At 39.6% G+C, this 18,538-nt stretch overlaps 1 protein-coding gene across 2 annotated transcripts in view; it reads left to right on the forward strand.

The window, feature by feature from the left end:
• ephb2a (eph receptor B2a) overlaps positions 1–17,288 on the forward strand; it is a 72,280-nt gene extending 54,992 nt beyond the window's left edge. The window contains exons 6-16 of one of the 2 annotated variants that reach the window (XM_017709668.2): positions 3,784–3,908; positions 4,101–4,263; positions 5,768–5,876; positions 5,999–6,063; positions 7,335–7,457; positions 7,759–8,006; positions 8,673–8,888; positions 10,250–10,399; positions 10,647–10,840; positions 11,946–12,101; positions 13,836–17,288. In XM_017709668.2, coding sequence (XP_017565157.1) covers positions 3,784–3,908; positions 4,101–4,263; positions 5,768–5,876; positions 5,999–6,063; positions 7,335–7,457; positions 7,759–8,006; positions 8,673–8,888; positions 10,250–10,399; positions 10,647–10,840; positions 11,946–12,101; positions 13,836–13,944 — 1,658 coding nt within the window. In that variant the 3' untranslated portion in view covers positions 13,945–17,288. The remainder of the gene's footprint in view (positions 1–3,783; positions 3,909–4,100; positions 4,264–5,767; positions 5,877–5,998; positions 6,064–7,334; positions 7,458–7,758; positions 8,007–8,672; positions 8,889–10,249; positions 10,400–10,646; positions 10,841–11,945; positions 12,102–13,835) is intronic. The other variant, XM_017709676.2, reaches the window with a different exon arrangement.
• Positions 17,289–18,538: the final 1,250 nt, after the last annotated feature.

An 18,538-nucleotide genomic window follows, 5' to 3' on the forward strand; every position in this document is an offset into this window, starting at 1 on the left:
ACCAGTGCTGTACCTGGATACGTCTGGTCATGACTCATCAATAAGTGAATGGACCTAAAATCCCTGTTTAAGTACTATGGCAGGTGTGGTCAGTTATTCCCCACATTTTTACTGACTGAGTCATTGGAAGTTATTTGACTTATCATTTTATGGCCTAATCCAATCTACCAACATATGGAAAAGAAATACACGTAAAGTGTATTTTCAGCTATGTCGGGTTCACATGTAAACTCAGTTTTCCCTATTTCTTTGAAATAAAAGATTTTAATGTAGTATGTTAACATTCCTAGTTTCAAAACATTCACTCCTCGTGTCCATTCCATATATGGAAATTACAAGTAAAGTGTAGGATATGAGATCCTTTAAATGTATGAAAACAGTCAAAAAATGTTTTTTGTTGCTTAATGCACTTTAATGCAGTGTTTGAAATACATTTGGGAAACATTACTGCTATTTATCGTTAACGCTTTAGAGTGTGTTTTTTTTAATTCACAAAAACCATTGAAAAGTTCACTTATTAATAACTGCTGTTGTTTATTATTTAACTTAACTAATCTTGTTTAGGTTGAAATAGTATAATCTAGACCTAAGAAGGAATTTTTACACCCACATTTTAGGCATACGCCCTTTCCAGAGAGACTTACAATTTGGTCATTTTACACAGGTAGGCCAAGGTGGTGTTAGGAGTCTTGCCCAAGGCCTCTTATTGGTATAGTGTAGGGTACTTGCCCTGGTGGGGGACTGAACCCCAGTCTACAGTGTAGAAGGCAGAGGTGTTAACCACTACACTATCCCAGCCCACCACATTTTCTAAGCTGATTATCCTTCTGGGTCGGGTTGGGGGAGCTGGAGCCTATCCCAGCAGTCAATAGGCAGAAGGCACAAGACGGTATTTTTAGTTAAGGCTTAATTTAATATTTAACTTTTTTGAGAACGTCAAGAAGTTATTAACTGATAAATAATATACTGTATTTATTAATTTACAGTTTTCCTTGATACATTATCTTCCTTGAGATTTGATCACCATTTTTCAATTATGAGGCTTCATGGATGTTAATTGTATAATAACTTAATGCTCAGTCATTACCGAGTCATCTACAGCTCCGTTCGTCATTATGGAAACATCTAAAATGTCTACATTTCTACAGCTTCCTACAAACTGCTTGAAATCTTGTAGTTGTTTTAAGTTGCTTGAAGTTGTAGAGTTTTAACATCATAATAAAGCACATTGTACATGTGTCTTCTACAAATTGGTTTTGTATTATTGAGAACAGTGGTTATAAACCAATGATGGTGCATTGATGAAATATAAAATGTACAGATTTTACCAGCTTTAAACAACACTGTAGGTTTACAGTAGCACTCTTAATAAAATTAATATATACATGATAAAACTTGAGATATTCCTATTTGCATCTTGTATTACTTCTATATCAACTTACAGGTCAAAATCATGTAAAGTCATTGAAGTGAATTTAGTGATGGAGCCCGTGTTCATCAGTACTAGCGTTTTCATGGAATTTGCGGTGAAAGAAAAAGGCTAGCGGCACTTGGCCTGCTGCTTTTGCACACTCTGGTGTGTTTAATATTCCTGGGCTCTACTCAGCAGCCTCTAGAGCAGAGGGAGGTTTACAGCCTAAGGCTTGGAACTCCCAGTGCAATCAGCCAATGGCAGAGAATCACCCCCCTACTTCATGCCAGTGATAAATACCATTTACAATTTATTACCATCACAGTTTTCATCTGTGTGCACTTAACACGGATACGGTTACATAAATATGGAAAAAGAAAGAAATCAATTCACATTTATTCACTTGACATCATATCAATTAATGTAATGGTTTGTTTGAAAACAACTGGGGTCAGAAAATGCAGGAAAATAATATGACCTAATATCCTTACGCTGGTCCAGCATTTGTCTGGAAAATAGCATCCCATGTGTCTCTGCCGAAAACGTATGCACTGTGCAGGCAGGCATGCCAAGGCAAAGTCTCATGTACTCTGCTGCCCACTACTGCTCCAACTCGATCATGGTGGTCACAGGGGCTGCCTTAAACACACAAAGATCAGACCATTCATTAAGTGAGAAAGTGAATGACCTGTCAGTGTATCTTCCAGCTTTAGTGCTCTGCCTTTGGGCTTCTTTGAGACAGAAAGTGAAATGAAGTGTTACTGCTTATAGATTTCCATTGTCTGTGTTTTCCACAGACAGAATTCTTACTTTTCAATTTGGTGTAACGTAAAGACTCCCCTGTGCTTTCTACAGAGCTGATGCCAGATAGCAGATTGTTCCATGAAGGAACCGACTATCCAAAGCAGAAATGGTGATTTCTGACTTTTTTGGAAGGTTTACAGTACTGTGCAAAAGGCAGAAACCATTCAGTTTCCTGTGAAATTGGCTGTAAAGTAGAAGTTATTCCATTTTTCAAGTTTTTCTGAAAAGTACACAGACAACTGAGACAGACTCAAACACTTAATATAAGATATGATGTGTGTTCATGCTTTATTGCAGCTTCTTTTTTTGGGGAGACGTGCTTTTGAGACTTGGTTTTCCAAGAAACCTGCAGGGATAATTTTCGACACCCCCAAAGTTCAGTCTTAGAAATTGGTTGCATTTTCTGCATCTCACGATCCAAGTAATTCCAGACACATTCAGTGATGACTATGGGGTGGATGGTCCATTGTTCTGAGAATGCCAGCAGCTTATTTGTATAATTGGAGAATTTCCTTTTTCAAACAGCTTCTCGGGAGCTACGCATCCTCTCAGACACATAGCATTGAGCTGTCGTTTCACAGCGGAACGATGGATAGAAACACCTGTGGATCTTTTTTAGATCTGACGCAAGAGTGGGGCTTGATTTTATCCCCTCTCTCAAAGATGAAAGTACTGTTAAGGTGACACTTATGGTGGTCTACCAAAACTTTGTTAGAAATCCCATTTTATCTCAAATTTTTACATTTTTTTAAACTGCAATGCTTTTTGTATTTCCCTTTCACTTTCCCATTCCTTATGCAGGTGGCTTGTTTTATATCTAATCTCCTAAGAAATTAATAAATTGTGCTTCTTTACCGTTTTGACTGGAAATTGAATAAATGAAAAATGCTGTCTAACTTTGCACAGAACTGTATCTATTTTGTTTCTTGTCATACTTGTTTTTGGAAAAGCCTTTCAAGCATTAATAATGATATGTATGCTGAAATTTAGATGCACCCAAATGCAAATGAACAGATTAAGGATGCACTTATATCAGAATTCTGGGTCTCATTGTTCACGTGTGTATCTATCAATGTCAAGACGATGCTGACTTATAAAATGTAAAAAATTGGCACCAGATCCAGCTGGGTTAGCATCGCATTGAAATGTCCTATTTATGTGTTAAAGCTTACAAATACACTATGCATTAATATGCATAAAACACAGATATTTTTGCCTAAACATTTCCGATGCTTCATCTAATATCAGTTTGAATCATCAGTCAAATCTAAACATCTGTCCAAAGGCAACATGTTTTCTTATCTTTCTTATCTGCCAATACTGATATAATTCCAAGTTCATTGTCCATCCCTAGTAAAAATGCATCCACGTGCAGAGACACAACAAAAATTAAGAGAGCTGTACTTTGGCTGCTAAGTAGAGCTGAAGTAATGAAAACTATTGACATAAAAATGATTCAGAAATTTTGGGCACTGCTAGAGATACCGTCCATTTCTTAAATCTCCAGCTCCCTTTTATTTTCTGAATGTGTGTTTCTCTCTTGTCCCTCTCTGTGTATATCTGCACAGCGCCATCAGTGGTGTCCATCATGCATCAGGTCAGCAGGACAGTAGACAGCATCACTCTGTCCTGGTCACAGCCAGACCAGCCCAATGGAGTCATTTTGGACTATGAGCTGCAGTACTATGAGAAGGTAATCACACTGTCACACACTCGCACTTATTGAACCAAGATGTTGCTGTATTGTGCTTTAGAGGGCTGGAACAAACCCACTGCGTCTTCTCTTCTAGACAAGCGTTAAGGACTAAAATATGGTGTCTTTGTTGTATCATGGCTGTGATTTAAAGTTCATGAAAGAAGACCTTGATTTACTGATCTCTTCCAGAACATGGCTGAGTTGAACTCTTCTGTACTGAGGAGCCAGACTAACACAGCAGTGGTCCGAGGCCTGAAGCCAGGGACCATCTATGTGTTCCAGGTGCGGGCTCGGACGGTGGCAGGGTTTGGACGCTTCAGTGGGAAAATGTACTTCCAAACTATGACTGAAGGTATTGATCTGTGTGAAGCATAAGAAAATATCTGTTAAACACGGAGTTGCCGGTTTATTAGTAGGGTTCACTTGGTACCAAAGTGCACCTTGTAGGGTAACAATTACTGGCTGTCACCCATTTGTGGTCAGACCATCTGTGGTCCATCAATGGAAAGGAGCTGCCATAGGATACTGACATTGTAGTGGCATTTGAGTGGGGGTTACATCAAGCATCACAGAGTTGCTGGGCTTTTCACACACCTCATTGCCACTCCTGGGCTGAGAATAGATCAACAAACAAAAATATCTAGCCAACAGCAGTCTTGTGGTCAGAAACTAACCACGGGTGTAGGACTAAAGAATGACTAACACAAACTGTGTATGGCAGAAGAAGAGCTAAATTTGTATACAAAAGTTCCTGAGCTCCTTGTAAAAATATATGTTTTGTTAATTTTGTAAGTGAAATTGAGTTGATACATCTTCTACAGAGACCATACTTCTGCACATTTCAGTGCACAAGCATTGTTTATTTGCAGTATGTAACATATTGGAAATAAATAGTGTTTGAAATTTATGGGACATTTTGTATTTATTGTTTTAGTTTTTTCCAGTAAATAAACAGAAATTGTGCATTAACAGTTGAAAAATGTCATACTTTTGCATACAACTATGTTTAGCTCTGTGGCCATCAAATAACTAGAAATTGTGCACTAAAATTTTACTTTAAGTCTTTTTTGATGTTGGGGTTGTGTTAACTTAAACTTCAAATAAAAAAAAATTTATATTGACTGGGCCCATTTATATTTTTGCATGTAACTGTACCTACATTATGCATCTATATGATAGCCATACCTAATTAAATAAGATATAAGGTGGATATAAACTAGAATGTTTTTCTTTTTCCTCTAGTTTTATGCTTCTGCTCGTTTTTTTGCCTCTGTCAACATAAAATCGTCCCAGTCATATCATATGGCATTTTGACAGCACAAACCCGTTAAAGCTTTGTCGACGATTAGTTTGATCAGTTGCTGCTGTCTGGCAAGCTGCAGCCTTGCTATCCTAAATCTCTGCCAGTCACTGAAATGCCATTGACTGCATTCAGATGAAGCATGTCAATAGATCTGTGTGCCAAGAGCACAGCCAAAAACAGATGTCAGCTCTCCAATCCCAGCATGCTCCTGGTTTTCCAAAAGTGAGCAGAACCACACTGCACTGGCATGATGCTCTTTCAATGCTACTTTCTCTACGTTCCCATAAACTCATAGAAACAAAGTGTGGCATGCATATCGCTCAAGAGAGCAGCAGTTAAAAGATTTAGTGGAGTGTATGGTAATAATGCTTAATGCCAACACTCATAAATTGCTTGAGGAGAAAATCTTTGCGCAGTTGTAAAGTTAGGTAGATGTTTTGCATACTGGTGCTTTACGGTTGCATGGTGTTGACTTTATGGAGTGGGAATTGTCCAGTTGGACATCTGGCTTATACTGTATGTATCTCTATTGTGTGTGTGTGTGTTTGTGTAGAGGAGTATAACTCCAGCCTGCAGGAGAAACTGCCACTCATCATCGGCTCTGCTGCTGCGGGCTTTGTTTTTCTTGTTGCTGTCATTGTGCTCGTCATTGTCTGCAATCGGTGAGTTATTCTGAATCCTTCTCGGTGGAATCTCAAGCCATGAAAAATTCAGTTTGCCTCATTCGATCATTCATGGCTCCTCTGCTTTGTTTGGCTGTTCATCTGTCTCTATATCTCCTCAGGAGAGGCAGTGACAGGACAGATTCTGAATACACAGACAAGCTGCAGCACTACACCAGTGGCCACAGTGAGTAAACCTCTCAGTCTTAAAGTACATGGCCTATGCCTCCCTGATTCCCTTAGACAACATTTACAGTCATTAAACTTTTCAAACTAACTTTGGACATGAAATCTGAGCCTGTTATTTCTCTGAAGTAGCAGCACAAGCCAATCAATAACAGCAGCCACAGTTAGGAAACAGCACAAGAGTGTAAAAACCTTTCTAATTTTCTAATGCCATCAGTTTTTATGTCTGTCCATCTTCATACAGCTAATCTCATTTAATGTGTAGTGCTCTGTACCCTAGCACCTATATATATATATATATATGTGTTAAGCCAGTTTATCCAAGATGTAGCCTTATGAGGGTCTAGTGAAGGTCTGAAACAGGAACGCTGCAAATCAGGATTCTAATGTGCTCCTTTTGCCACTTTGATGTCAGAGTGTAGGAGTATTATTCCAAACAAATGTATACATTTTGCTACATTATAGATGTTGCTGTCTAAAGTATATTGGCTACTAATTGATTTGAGATATCTGGTCTCTTGTATTTTGATTGGCTAGTAGTATTTGGCCTTCCATGTTCTGTTTGGCTAATTTTCCCTTGTGCATTCTGGTTGAGTATTGGTATCTGGCCAACTGCAATGTAACTGGCTAGGGGTAATATTGTCCCTCCTACATTCTGATTGGATATCTGGTCTCATGCATTCTGATTGGCTACAAGGATTTAGGCCTATATGCAGTTAGAGTGGATTTATGTTTTATATTATTTGCATGAATTTGTTCTTGTATATAAACAAAACAACAACAACAAAAATGGACAGATGATCCAACAACTGATTGGTTGAAGGTTCAAATCTCCAGGTCTGGCAGTGCAGCCCCAGTTGGCCCAGGCCTGGTGACACTGTGCTGTTCCCAAATTGGGCATAGTGAGGCAGCAAAATGACAAATTTGCCTTGTATAATACATTAAGTATAACCATATATAACAATAAAGTACAACATGTTATGCAAAATATTTATGTGATTCTGTTTAAGCAGACTTTTTAGCTGTAGTGTGCATAGTACCTTCTACATATTTATATTCTTAAATTGATATTTATTTGATCTTTACTGTACACTCTCACTGCCTTGACTGAATTATATTGTAATTACACATCAGTACAATACAATAGTTAATGTATGTGTAATACCTCAAGTCTCAACGTGATAGTTTAGTTAGTGATGCATTTTGCTCAAGGAAGTTGTTAAGTTATGCTGTTCATAATTGATATTAGAGCTCCAATTTTTTCCTTCCAAGTGTCACCAGGAATGAAGATCTACATAGATCCTTTCACTTATGAGGACCCCAACGAGGCAGTACGGGAGTTCGCCAAAGAAATAGACATGTCCTGCGTAAAGATTGAACAAGTCATTGGTGCAGGTAAATATAGGCATAAACTTAAATGTTACTCTATATACAACCCCAATTCCAATGAAGTTGGGACGTTGTCATTAACTTCGTATGTGTTGATGTAAATTAACTTAAGAAGTCTGGTATTTTAAATTTGTTCTAGTCCTTTTGTCATTAAATGTTCATACAATGTATGAACAACTAGCTTTTTTAAAAAAATATATATATAAAATAAAAAAGTATTGGAGCTGCAGGGTTTGCTTATGACCACAACACTGTGCTGTATATAGGTTACTATCCTTCATATTACATGGATATGGTTCTCTGATAGGTGAGTTTGGGGAGGTGTGCAGTGGCAACCTGCGCCTGCCCGGGAAGAGAGAGATCCTGGTGGCCATTAAGACACTGAAGTCAGGCTACACTGAGAAGCAGAGGAGGGACTTCCTCAGTGAGGCCAGCATCATGGGCCAGTTTGACCACCCCAACATCATTCACCTGGAAGGGGTGGTGACCAAGAGCAGCCCTGTCATGATCATCACTGAGTTCATGGAGAATGGCTCACTGGACTCCTTCCTGAGGGTGGGTCTTTATTCATAAATATCACTTTTTTTCTTTCCGTTTGGGTTCATCTGTTCAGCCTCTTCAAGTTTCACATGTCATTTGAAACAATTGCTACATCTTGAAATTGCGATACACTTTGCAATGTTTTAAAACACACGGCTAAACCATTAACCAATAAAGAGTGCTCTGCATTATTTGGACCTAAGCAGTTTACTTTTGTTGGACCTTAATTAATTAAAATAGCCATAGAAATACACAATTAAAACTAGACTGATCACAGCCTGTTTCTGCTTGGAAAATAGGATAAATCAGCAGAGAATTACATAGAATAGCTATTGTTAACTATATTCTCTTTTAAGCTTACTTTCTATCTTACTCTGACATTGTGTAAAGCCGCTCGTCCCTCTGTGGCCTCCAGCTGGCCTAGCGTCCCTGTAGACTGAAGCCAGATGTGGTTGACTGGAGGCACAGCTGGATGGGCTGACATTACAGGTCCAGATGTAATGCTGTTGGACTCCTCTAACATATCCTAAAGAGCCAATGATAGATCTCTGCAGGAGGGATAAAAAACTTTCTCCAATAGTTAAACTGCAACAGCTACACCAGGCTTACTTGATCAAAAAGTCTATCTATTGTAATGTAACGCCTGCAGCTCTGTCATGTTATTTTACTCTATGTTTTCAGCAAAACGACGGGCAGTTTACTGTGATCCAGTTGGTTGGCATGCTGCGTGGCATCGCTGCCGGGATGAAGTATCTGTGTGATATGAACTACGTGCACCGGGACCTGGCTGCTCGCAACATCCTGGTCAACAGCAATCTGGTGTGCAAAGTGTCTGATTTTGGTCTCTCCCGCTTCTTGGAAGATGATACATCAGACCCAACCTACACCAGTGCCCTGGTAAGTGTACTCCCCCAGTTCTCCCTGCAAGGGGTCATGGCATAGTCGTAGTTCAGTGGTATGAGTATGGTATGGAAGCAGTAACGATTAAAGCTTTAATTCAGACTGAAATTTTGTTCCAACTCAACACAGCCACAGATAAATCTGACATACTTGTGTGTGAACCTAGTCCAAACCACCAGTCCTCATTCCTATTGACAGTGACACGGCCACAATGACAGCCATCATCAGATCATCAATAAACAAAAAGAAAAAAGAAACAGCTAAAATACTGAGTGTCCAAAGTTTCAATCCAAGTTTCATTGTTTCCAGCTGTAAACAAATGTGTTTATCAATAAAAGCCCTCATGCCAAAAGCATTCAACAGTCAGAGCCCATCTTTTATTTATTTAACTTCCATCAAAATGGCCACTAAATAAAACCAAGACTGAAGTTTAAAGAAGATGTGACTCCCAACAACTGTGCAAGACCTGGTAAACCAGCAAAACTGTCACAGTCAGCTTTCATCTTTGAGAGACGGAGAAAATGAAACTCTCTTGCTTCACATCGGGACACATCCACAGATGTTTTAGTATGTCCTTCCAGTGTTGAGAAGACAACTCAGCGCTGTGGGTATGAAAGGATGTGTAGCTGTGAAGAAGCCGTTACTGAGAAAAGGAAATAAGGAAGGAGACTAAAAGGAGACGAATCAAAGAAAGAAATGGGTTTCCTTAAATCATGTGAAGCAGAAAATGCATCAGCTTTTAGGAGGTGTGGAATGATATCTCTGCAGATTTCTTTCAAAAACTTAAGAAATACTCAACAAAGAACCTAAGCTGTGACAAAAAGTGGACAAACTGAAAACTTTGAGGCTTTTGTATAATTTTCTGTTAAATATTTGTTCTTTACTTTTCCTGATGCTGAAAAACCAATAGCTTGCACTTAATGATTTTATTAGAGGATATTAACTAAATGAAGAGTGGGGTCTAACTTTTACACAGTACTGTACACAATGTGTTGTTCTTCTGCTGGCCCTGCAGAGCTTGAACCCAAACATGAAATGTGAACCTGACACAAGCCTGATAAATATTTAAGAAATGATGTCCAAACTCAACAAACCTGACATGAATAGTGAGGTTCCGTTGGGTTCAGTGAAATGTTTCTATTTAGAATACATCACAGTCATTGATTGTATGCTTTTTGTTATTTATATGAATGTAAATACATAGTGTGTAGCTGTAGAGACCAATCACTCATTGCAAGGTTTTAAACGAAAGGGAAACTGATGTTGAGAACATTCTAGTCTTTTCCAGCTGAGCCTGCTCTGTGTCAACTGAGTATGTGAATTTAATTGCCCAGCAAGTGCTAAATGTCTTTTTCAAGGGAGGAAAGATTCCTATCCGATGGACCGCTCCAGAGGCCATCCAGTACAGGAAGTTCACCTCCTCCAGTGATGTATGGAGCTACGGCATCGTCATGTGGGAAGTCATGTCTTATGGAGAGAGACCATACTGGGACATGAGCAATCAAGATGTAGGACATTTTCCTTCATTTTGCTGTTTATAGTATGTCCATGTTGCTTGCATTCATAATCATAGTCCGGAAACTATGCTAAACCAACATTGACCTCTAGTGGACAAAAAACAATGTAACAGTGTAAATAATGCATCTGAGACAACTATTCAGCTTGTTAAATACTAATGGGGGTCAAAGTACTAGTGTTTTTATTTGTCGACACTCTTGTGTTGACACACTGTAATCCCTGTGCTAATTCTTTCAGGTAATCAATGCCATAGAGCAGGATTATAGGTTACCCCCCCCTATGGATTGTCCCAATGCATTACACCAGCTAATGCTGGACTGCTGGCAGAAGGACCGCAACAACCGGCCTAAATTTGGCCAGATTGTGAACACCCTGGATAAAATGATCCGCAACCCCAACAGCCTGAAGGCCACTACCCCACTCTCTTCAGGGTAAGCTTAATTAGATTGGAGAAGTTTAATAATTTAATGAAAGCCATGAGATGTAAGGAGATAAGATAAAGAGATGTCCTACTTGCTGTTTTTGGGGAAATACAAGCTGTCTAGTAAATAATGTTCATTGAATGCCTTTGGTAGAGGCATGCTAGAGTGGTCATCCCATTCATAAATGTGACATTGCACGTGATGTACACTTTATGGACAAAAGTACTGGGACACCTACACATTACATCTACAGGAGGTTTCATGACTTCTCATTCTAAAGCCATAGACATTAATGTGGAGTTGGTCCCCCTTTGCAGCTATAACAGCTTCCACTCTTCTGGGAAGCTTTCTACAAGATTTTGAAGTGTGTCTGTGGGAAGAGCATATGTGAGCTCAGACAGTGATGCAGTGATGTTGGATGAGAGGGTCTGGCTCGCAATCTCTGTTCTAGTTCATCACAAATGTGTTTGATGGGGTTGAGGTCAGGGCTCTGTGTGGAGCAGTCAAGTTCTTCTATACCAAACTGACCCAGCAATGCCTTTGTGGACCTTGCTTTGTGCATTGGGGCTTAGTCATACTGGAACAGGAAAGGGCCATCCCTGTTCCTACAAAGTTGGAAGCCTACAACTATCCAGAATGCCTTGGTTTGCTGAAGCATTAAGATTTCCCTTCACTGGAACTAAGGGGCCGAGCCCAACCCTGGAAAACCCTGGCGACCTCCTCTGTAGCTTGACGTGGTCTGACACCTTGTGGTTGTGTTGCTGTCGTTCTAAACGCATCCAATTTTCAGTAAAACAGTTGATCATAGAATTTCTAGGAAGGAAGAAGTTTCACAAACTGACTTGTTTCAATGGTGTCGTCCTATTACAGCACCACGCCCGAATTCAGTGAGCTCTTTCAAACGACCCATTCTTTCACAGATGTTTGTAAATCAGACTGCATGGCTAGGCGTTTGATTTTATACATCTGTGGCAAAGATTGAATGAAACACCTCAATTCAGTGCTGAAGTGGTGTTTCCAAAAACCTTTGTCCATGTAGTGTACATTTGATATTGGAGGTGACTGTTGCATTGTATGGCCTCACTGATTATATGTTTCTGTGGTGTTGTTGCAGCATGCACCTACCTCTGCTGGACCGCAGCACCCCAGACTTCTCCAGCTTTAACAGTGTGGATGAGTGGCTGGACGCTATCAAGATGGGCCAGTACAAGGAGAACTTTGCCAACGAGGACTTTACCTCCTTCGATGCTGTTTCCCAAATGACAATGGAGTAAGTTTATTCTGAGATTATTTTTTTCCTTGCTTAAGTACATCCACAATGCCTTATTATTAGTTTAGATAGCAATAGAAGAAGTAAGTAGGCCTGTCACAATTGTAAAAGTTTAGCTGACAATTCACTGTCATATAAATGAATTTGATTAACAATTGAATTGCCTTTCTTTGGTCATCGTGTACAGCTATTAATGCATAAGCTTAAATAGACTGATGAGCTTGCTTCCTAGCTGTCAGCACTTAATAGCTCCCAGCTGAAGACAGGAACAGCTGGAGCTCAAATAAACAAATATTGCTCACTGCTGCCCTCTGAAGCCGTCATGTTGTTATACAGTTTTAACTATTGCTTTCGTAAGACCCTAACATGTCTCAATAGAGACATTTTCTACTTTGCTTGTTGCAAAGTAACATGATTGTGAAAGGTCATTGGAAAATCATGTTGATCAACTAAAGGTGAGACACTACAGCTGAATAGGGTTTTTTAATAGTTATAGATGGAATGCCAGTTGATTACTTCTAACAAAAAAAGTATTGATAGTTTTGTAAAAATTACATTTGCACATGCAAACACATTATCTACTTTAATATGCCTATATTTGCATAATTTTAAAAAACAAAACTTTGGATGTCTTTGGATGAAGTTGCAGTTTAAATATTTTTTTTAAATGTTTCATTCTAACAACACACTCCAGAGAAAGGAGGTCAGAGAACAGATAATTGATATCTGGTTTTCAGGTCATTTTGTTGTATGCAGTATAAATTCAGCCATAAGTAATGTATTATTCCTGTCCTTCAGAATATGGATAGGAGTGAACATGAAAAATGACATATTTAAAGCTGGGAGTTTTGCCGGTAGTGTCTTCTCAAAATCCCAAAGGCCAGCTTGAATATTTGATTATTTTAGTTAAAGAAAATTGAATGCACACATCTGACTGGACCAAATATTCGCACTGTAGAAGAATATACACAATAAAAGCAATATTCCAAGTTTTATTTTTCCACTTAAAAATAGCTTGAGAATTTTATTTTGGCCAAAACAAAAATTCCAGTCTTCGTTAAATGTTATTGTAATAGATTAGAGCCAGTTGTGATGAACGCCATCAGTGTTTACACTATATAGAGCCACGAACACTCAAAGAACGCTTTGCATGATAAAAGGTTCTTTGCATCGTGAAAGAGTTCTTCAGACTGATGTGCTGTAAATGATTCTATATAGAACCGTTTTGAGAAGGGTTCTATATAGCACCAAAAAGGGTTCTTCTATTGTGACAATGGCAAGCTTGTAATAATAGAAGAACCCTTTTTGGTGCTATATAGAACCCTTTTCAAAAAGGTTCTATATAGAACCATCCACAGCACATACTCCATCAATATAACCCTTTAAAGATGCAAAGACGCCAGTTTTCTTTACTAAAGAACCCTTGAAGAACCATTACATTTAAGAGTGAGCTGCTCGCCCATAGAAGCTCATGCCATAAAGCTCCTGGCACAGTTCTTTTGCTGATGTTGATGCCAGAGGTCAGCAGAGTCAGCAGAGCACTGGTGACTTTTGCACTATGTTCCTCAACTCTCGGCGACCTGCTCTGTAACTTGACATGGTCTGACACCTTGTGATTGAGTTGTTGTAATTGTGAAAGTCCAAAATGAACACAATCACTTTTTACACTTTGTATTAACATTTTTACACCCCTAGTTTGGCTCCATTTCAGTTGATTCTTTTTTCCTTCCCCAGTGACATTCTGAGAGTGGGAGTCACTCTAGCTGGCCACCAGAAGAAGATTTTCAACAGCGTGCAGATGATGCGAGCTCAGATGAACCAAATCCAGTCGGTGGAAGTTTGACCCTCAGAGGTGGAGGCTGGGGCTGGGGGGAGCGTGCACTCCCGACACAGCCCGCTCCTCCTCTCAGACTGACTCCCTTCTCCGCCAGCCCTGGCTTCTGAGTGCAGCCCGTCCTGTGGAGCCGTCCCCACTAGGGAAGGACCCCACATGGCAAGGCCCCCCACGAGGGACTCCCACACACTACCGCCCCTCTCCCCCCCGCGAACCACCAGCACGCAGCAGGCGGGATGGAGTTGGCCACTGTTGGCCGATGACGTCTCGGTACTAGTCGTCAGAACCTCTTCTTCACTGTTGTGTGCTGTGTTACGCTGACAACAGTGGTGATGATTATAATAAAAGCAAAAGTAGATTCAAAGACAAATTGTTCTTACTATCATCATCACCACTCGTTCAGTCGGGCTTGATCCATGACTAAGGGAATCTGTATCGATAGATTGAAAGGCTACCCTTTACAAGGGCAATAAGATAAAAACAAATTAGCACTCTCCTCTGGAGGTGTGCTGAGACAATTGTTTGCGAGAAGAAAATATGTACAGTAGCGCAAATAGCGTGAGAGAGAGGAGGGAATGATGAGTCTGGTTTGGAGTCTGAAATGGACTAAAGGCAAAAAATGAGCCTCTTATACTTCTGTTGCTGCCATATGGTAAGGAAGGATCCATGTGGCAGCCCATTCCCAAGAGGACTGTTGTAGAAACTCTGTGTGTGTGAAAATTAGTGACAAACACAGGCTCGGAATACTCTTTTTAATGAATATTGTGGTGAATATTTTTTATTTTCTTCATGCTTTGGGTATGTATTTATTTATTTTGTACTTTTTAACATACCGTCTCATGAACCTTATAGTCATTTCCCAATAACGTACCATGTGCTTTTGCATCATGCACACATATCAAAGGCACTTAGCTTTTCTGATTTCATCACTGTTTGCCGCTCGGTGTTCCAGTTGTAGGACAAGCGGACCTGATTTGTTTTGATGTTAATCGATATTGCTTTCTTTCCTAATGTTAATATAGTATGTACACCTTAGTGACAAAGTAAATGTTGCCATGAATTTCTCATCAGATGTCATGTTTTGCAAAGTTTCAACTGTTCTTTCTCTTTTCTCCCCAAGACTCTCCTGTGTGTGTATATATTTTCTCTTCACATGAAGTAGTTTTACTTTATTAAAAGGCGCAACCAGCTGTTGTGCTGTTGGCACATGGAGGCAGCTGATGAATTTGTACGACGGACTGAAAGGAGGGGATAGCCTCAAGGGGGACGGACCTTAAGACACTTCACAGAACACTTTGTTCAGTTGACTTTTTTTAAATCTATGTTTTATAATGATGCAACATTGTGATTTTTAATACCAACATGTACATTACCTGGTATAGTGCAGCTGACTTCATCTGCGCTTTAGTCACGTGTTCAAGGTTTTATGGCAGTATTAACAATTATTTCAAAACCATCCTCAAACTAGCTTGCAGAAGTTGTTTTTTTTTTTTTTTTTTTAAAATAACAAGATAGGTTTGATTTCTGAGTAGTTGTGATTCCGACCATCCTCAGTTATAATATGTCTGGCTATGGTAGAATTTCACTGTGGAACTGAATGGATCAGTGGTTGCATGCAACACATGTGACAGTTTTTCACAGCAGTAAACGTCAAAGTTTTTGAAACACAAGCCCCATTCCTGATAATGGGCAGGGCCATTCACTGGTGCAGCTTGGTCACTTGGTAGTCCATGCTTTTGAGTAGTTTAAGAGGTACGTGTTTTTACAAAACTGTATAACGTAGTTGCCACTGTTTGTCGTACAATTCTCCACAATCTGTAAATCTTGGTTTTTGTTCTTTGTCATACATGCAATGTGAATTTAGAAAGAAGTCAAACTCGGACGTCAGATGTTTCAAATACTGCACATCACTAACCTAAACTTAGTTGTCGAGTTTACACTGTGACAATCATGTGTCTCCCTTGAACTGAATGTGCTTCCTTTCACCTAGTAAACCAGTCTTCCACTTCTGACCGCCTTGCACGCTCACATTCTCTGACGTCTTCTGTGTTTTTTTTGTTTGATTGCAGAGTTCATCGGCGAAATAAGTGCATCTTGTTTTTCAGTATCAGTTTCTCATTTTTGCCACATTTTGCCATCTTTTCATGTTCTGCAGGTACGCTGGCCTAATGGTGGAGCACAAGGGTACTCACCCTCACATCCAAGTACCTGTTGCGTCTTGTATTGATTATTAATGAAAGGGAAATCAAACGGATTGAAAAATTCCATCTGATAAAGGGTGATTGTTTTAAAGCATGCTGTCCTGTTATGTCATTTGTTTCGGTCTAGTCATATAACCTTTAAGGTTATAGATACTTGCACTTTTGAAAGCAGGATGAATTGTGTAAAAGAGTCAGGCCTACATTTTGCCTAATGGTATTGTTACAGGATCACACTCTTTTCATGCCCTCAAAATCCAGATGCTTTTTGCAGAATGGATTGGCATGCCGTTTGTGGAAGTTTTTCTCCCACTGGTCACTAACTCAAGCCACTCACTCAATTCCTTTGCCATATTTTCTTAGAGTTATTTTGTAAAGAGGGAGATCTAGCAGCACAGTGTCTGTGGCTTTTGTTCTACATGGATGTGCAAAGCTTTGAGGTTGAACCTATCTAACTTTCTATGATGATCTTTCTGTACAGTCTGTGTATGGTCTGGATTATATTAAAAAAACACTTAAGAAGCTCATTTGTTAACATAACACATTCATTTTCTTTGTGATGCTCCCAAGAACATTGCCATGCAGCAGACACAATGAGAAACTCAGACTCTGTTGAGTGTGAAATCACCACCAGTGAGGTGAAATTGAAGGTGTTCATTTCCCTATTATACCCATCCAAGCATGTCCTATGGCACTCCTGTCCTCCATCCTTGTCTGTAGAAGTCATCATCTTTTTACTGTTTATTTAGCCCTGACACAAACACAGTTCTGTGACTTAAGCTGGAGTCCCTGGAATTTGTAAGTTTTCCCCTAACCCTGTGAACGTGGCTCCTGTTGAATTATGTGCAGGGTTATTTTCTAAAAATGGAAGAAAAAAATTTTAAGACTGATGTTGACTTTCTTCAATAAAAAACACTAAGGGTCGCTGGGAGTTTCTAGGGATTTCAATTACTTCGCAAACGAGGGTCTATGAATGAATGAATGCATGACAAAAAAATAAGTTGCAGCCTTTAGGTTTGTGACTGAACACAGTGTCGTGCTCCTTTCAAACACCAGGGGGAGTGCCAGATTGCAGAATGATACATGATGATCATGTCAAGCTGGTTTATGGTTGGAGTGTTTGCTGAGGCCAAGCGCAAGCAGAGAAAGAGAATCATAAAATTTTATGCTCCTCCTGTCCAGGACCTTATATTTAATTATCTTTTCAGGGAATATTTAAAGGTGTTGGCTACTTTCCTTTGCCTGTGATCTGTAATTGTTCCAGCCCGTTTGCTTTGACTGTGCCAAAGTAAATTACATAAAACTGCTGGATTAAGTCCTTCACCTCTCTCAAAAGCACCTATTCTTCCTGAGTGTAAAGATGAACCGAAGCAAATTTTGTTAGATTTCTCCTCACTGTGAACGTTCAGCTGTCACATCACTTTAAAAGTGTGTGTTACAGCGTGGTATTAAACTCAGGCCTCTAGCAAGGTCTCTGCTATTAGGATTAATTACAGTTTCTCTGATCTGTTCCCTGCAGATGCTGTTGCTTTGCTTCCTTTTTAAGGCACCAGCAATCAAGCAGCATTTCTCCCACCCTGTAATCTCCTTCAGCTCCTCTGGAGGATATTTACAGAGAGCAGGCCCGCACATCCGTCAGTGAGTGGACCCCCACAACAGCTGGGCCAAGAAGCCCCAACCACTGCTGCCTTTCCTGTCTGGAACTGCTGTAACTGTCCTCCCAGTGTCTGCCTTTTGGCAGATGGCATGAGATGCATCTTAGGCATGGCAAACTGATACTGCATTGACACTTCTAATCCTCACATTTGAATTTGAAAACTGATCCTTGTATGAAAACATCACGTTTTCCTTAACCAGTTATTCTAAAATATGTTTGAATAAAACTGATGGTAGCAAATAAATGTGAAGTGCAGTAGCGCACACACAGCTATTATCCAAATACATTTACATTTATGGCATTTGGCTGACGCTCTTATCCAGAGCGACTTACACTTTGATCATTTTTTACACAGGAAGGCGAAGGTGGTGTTAGGAGTCTTGCCCAAGGACTCTTATTGGTATAGTGTAGGGTGCTTACCCAGGCGGGGAATTGAACCCCGGTCTACAGCGTAGAAGGCAGAGGTGTTAATCACTACATTATACCAACCTCACAAATACATGATAATCAGCCTAAGATTGGGTTATTTTAATTTTTCACACCCATCGTTTCTTAAAACAACGGTTATTTCTTGAGTAGCACAATTTTACAATAATGCACTGCTATTATTTATGCTGGGTGTGGAGATTTGTCCCCACCACTTTTTGCCCGTGATCCAAAAAAGATGTATAAGAACTGTAAATTGTATAACTATAATATTTCCATTACTGTCTTATAGTAAACTAACATTATGTACAAAGGTGGATGA

This window comes from Pygocentrus nattereri, chromosome 9 (genome assembly GCF_015220715.1).
Source record: "Pygocentrus nattereri isolate fPygNat1 chromosome 9, fPygNat1.pri, whole genome shotgun sequence".
NCBI classification, from domain to species: Eukaryota; Metazoa; Chordata; class Actinopteri; order Characiformes; family Serrasalmidae; genus Pygocentrus; species Pygocentrus nattereri.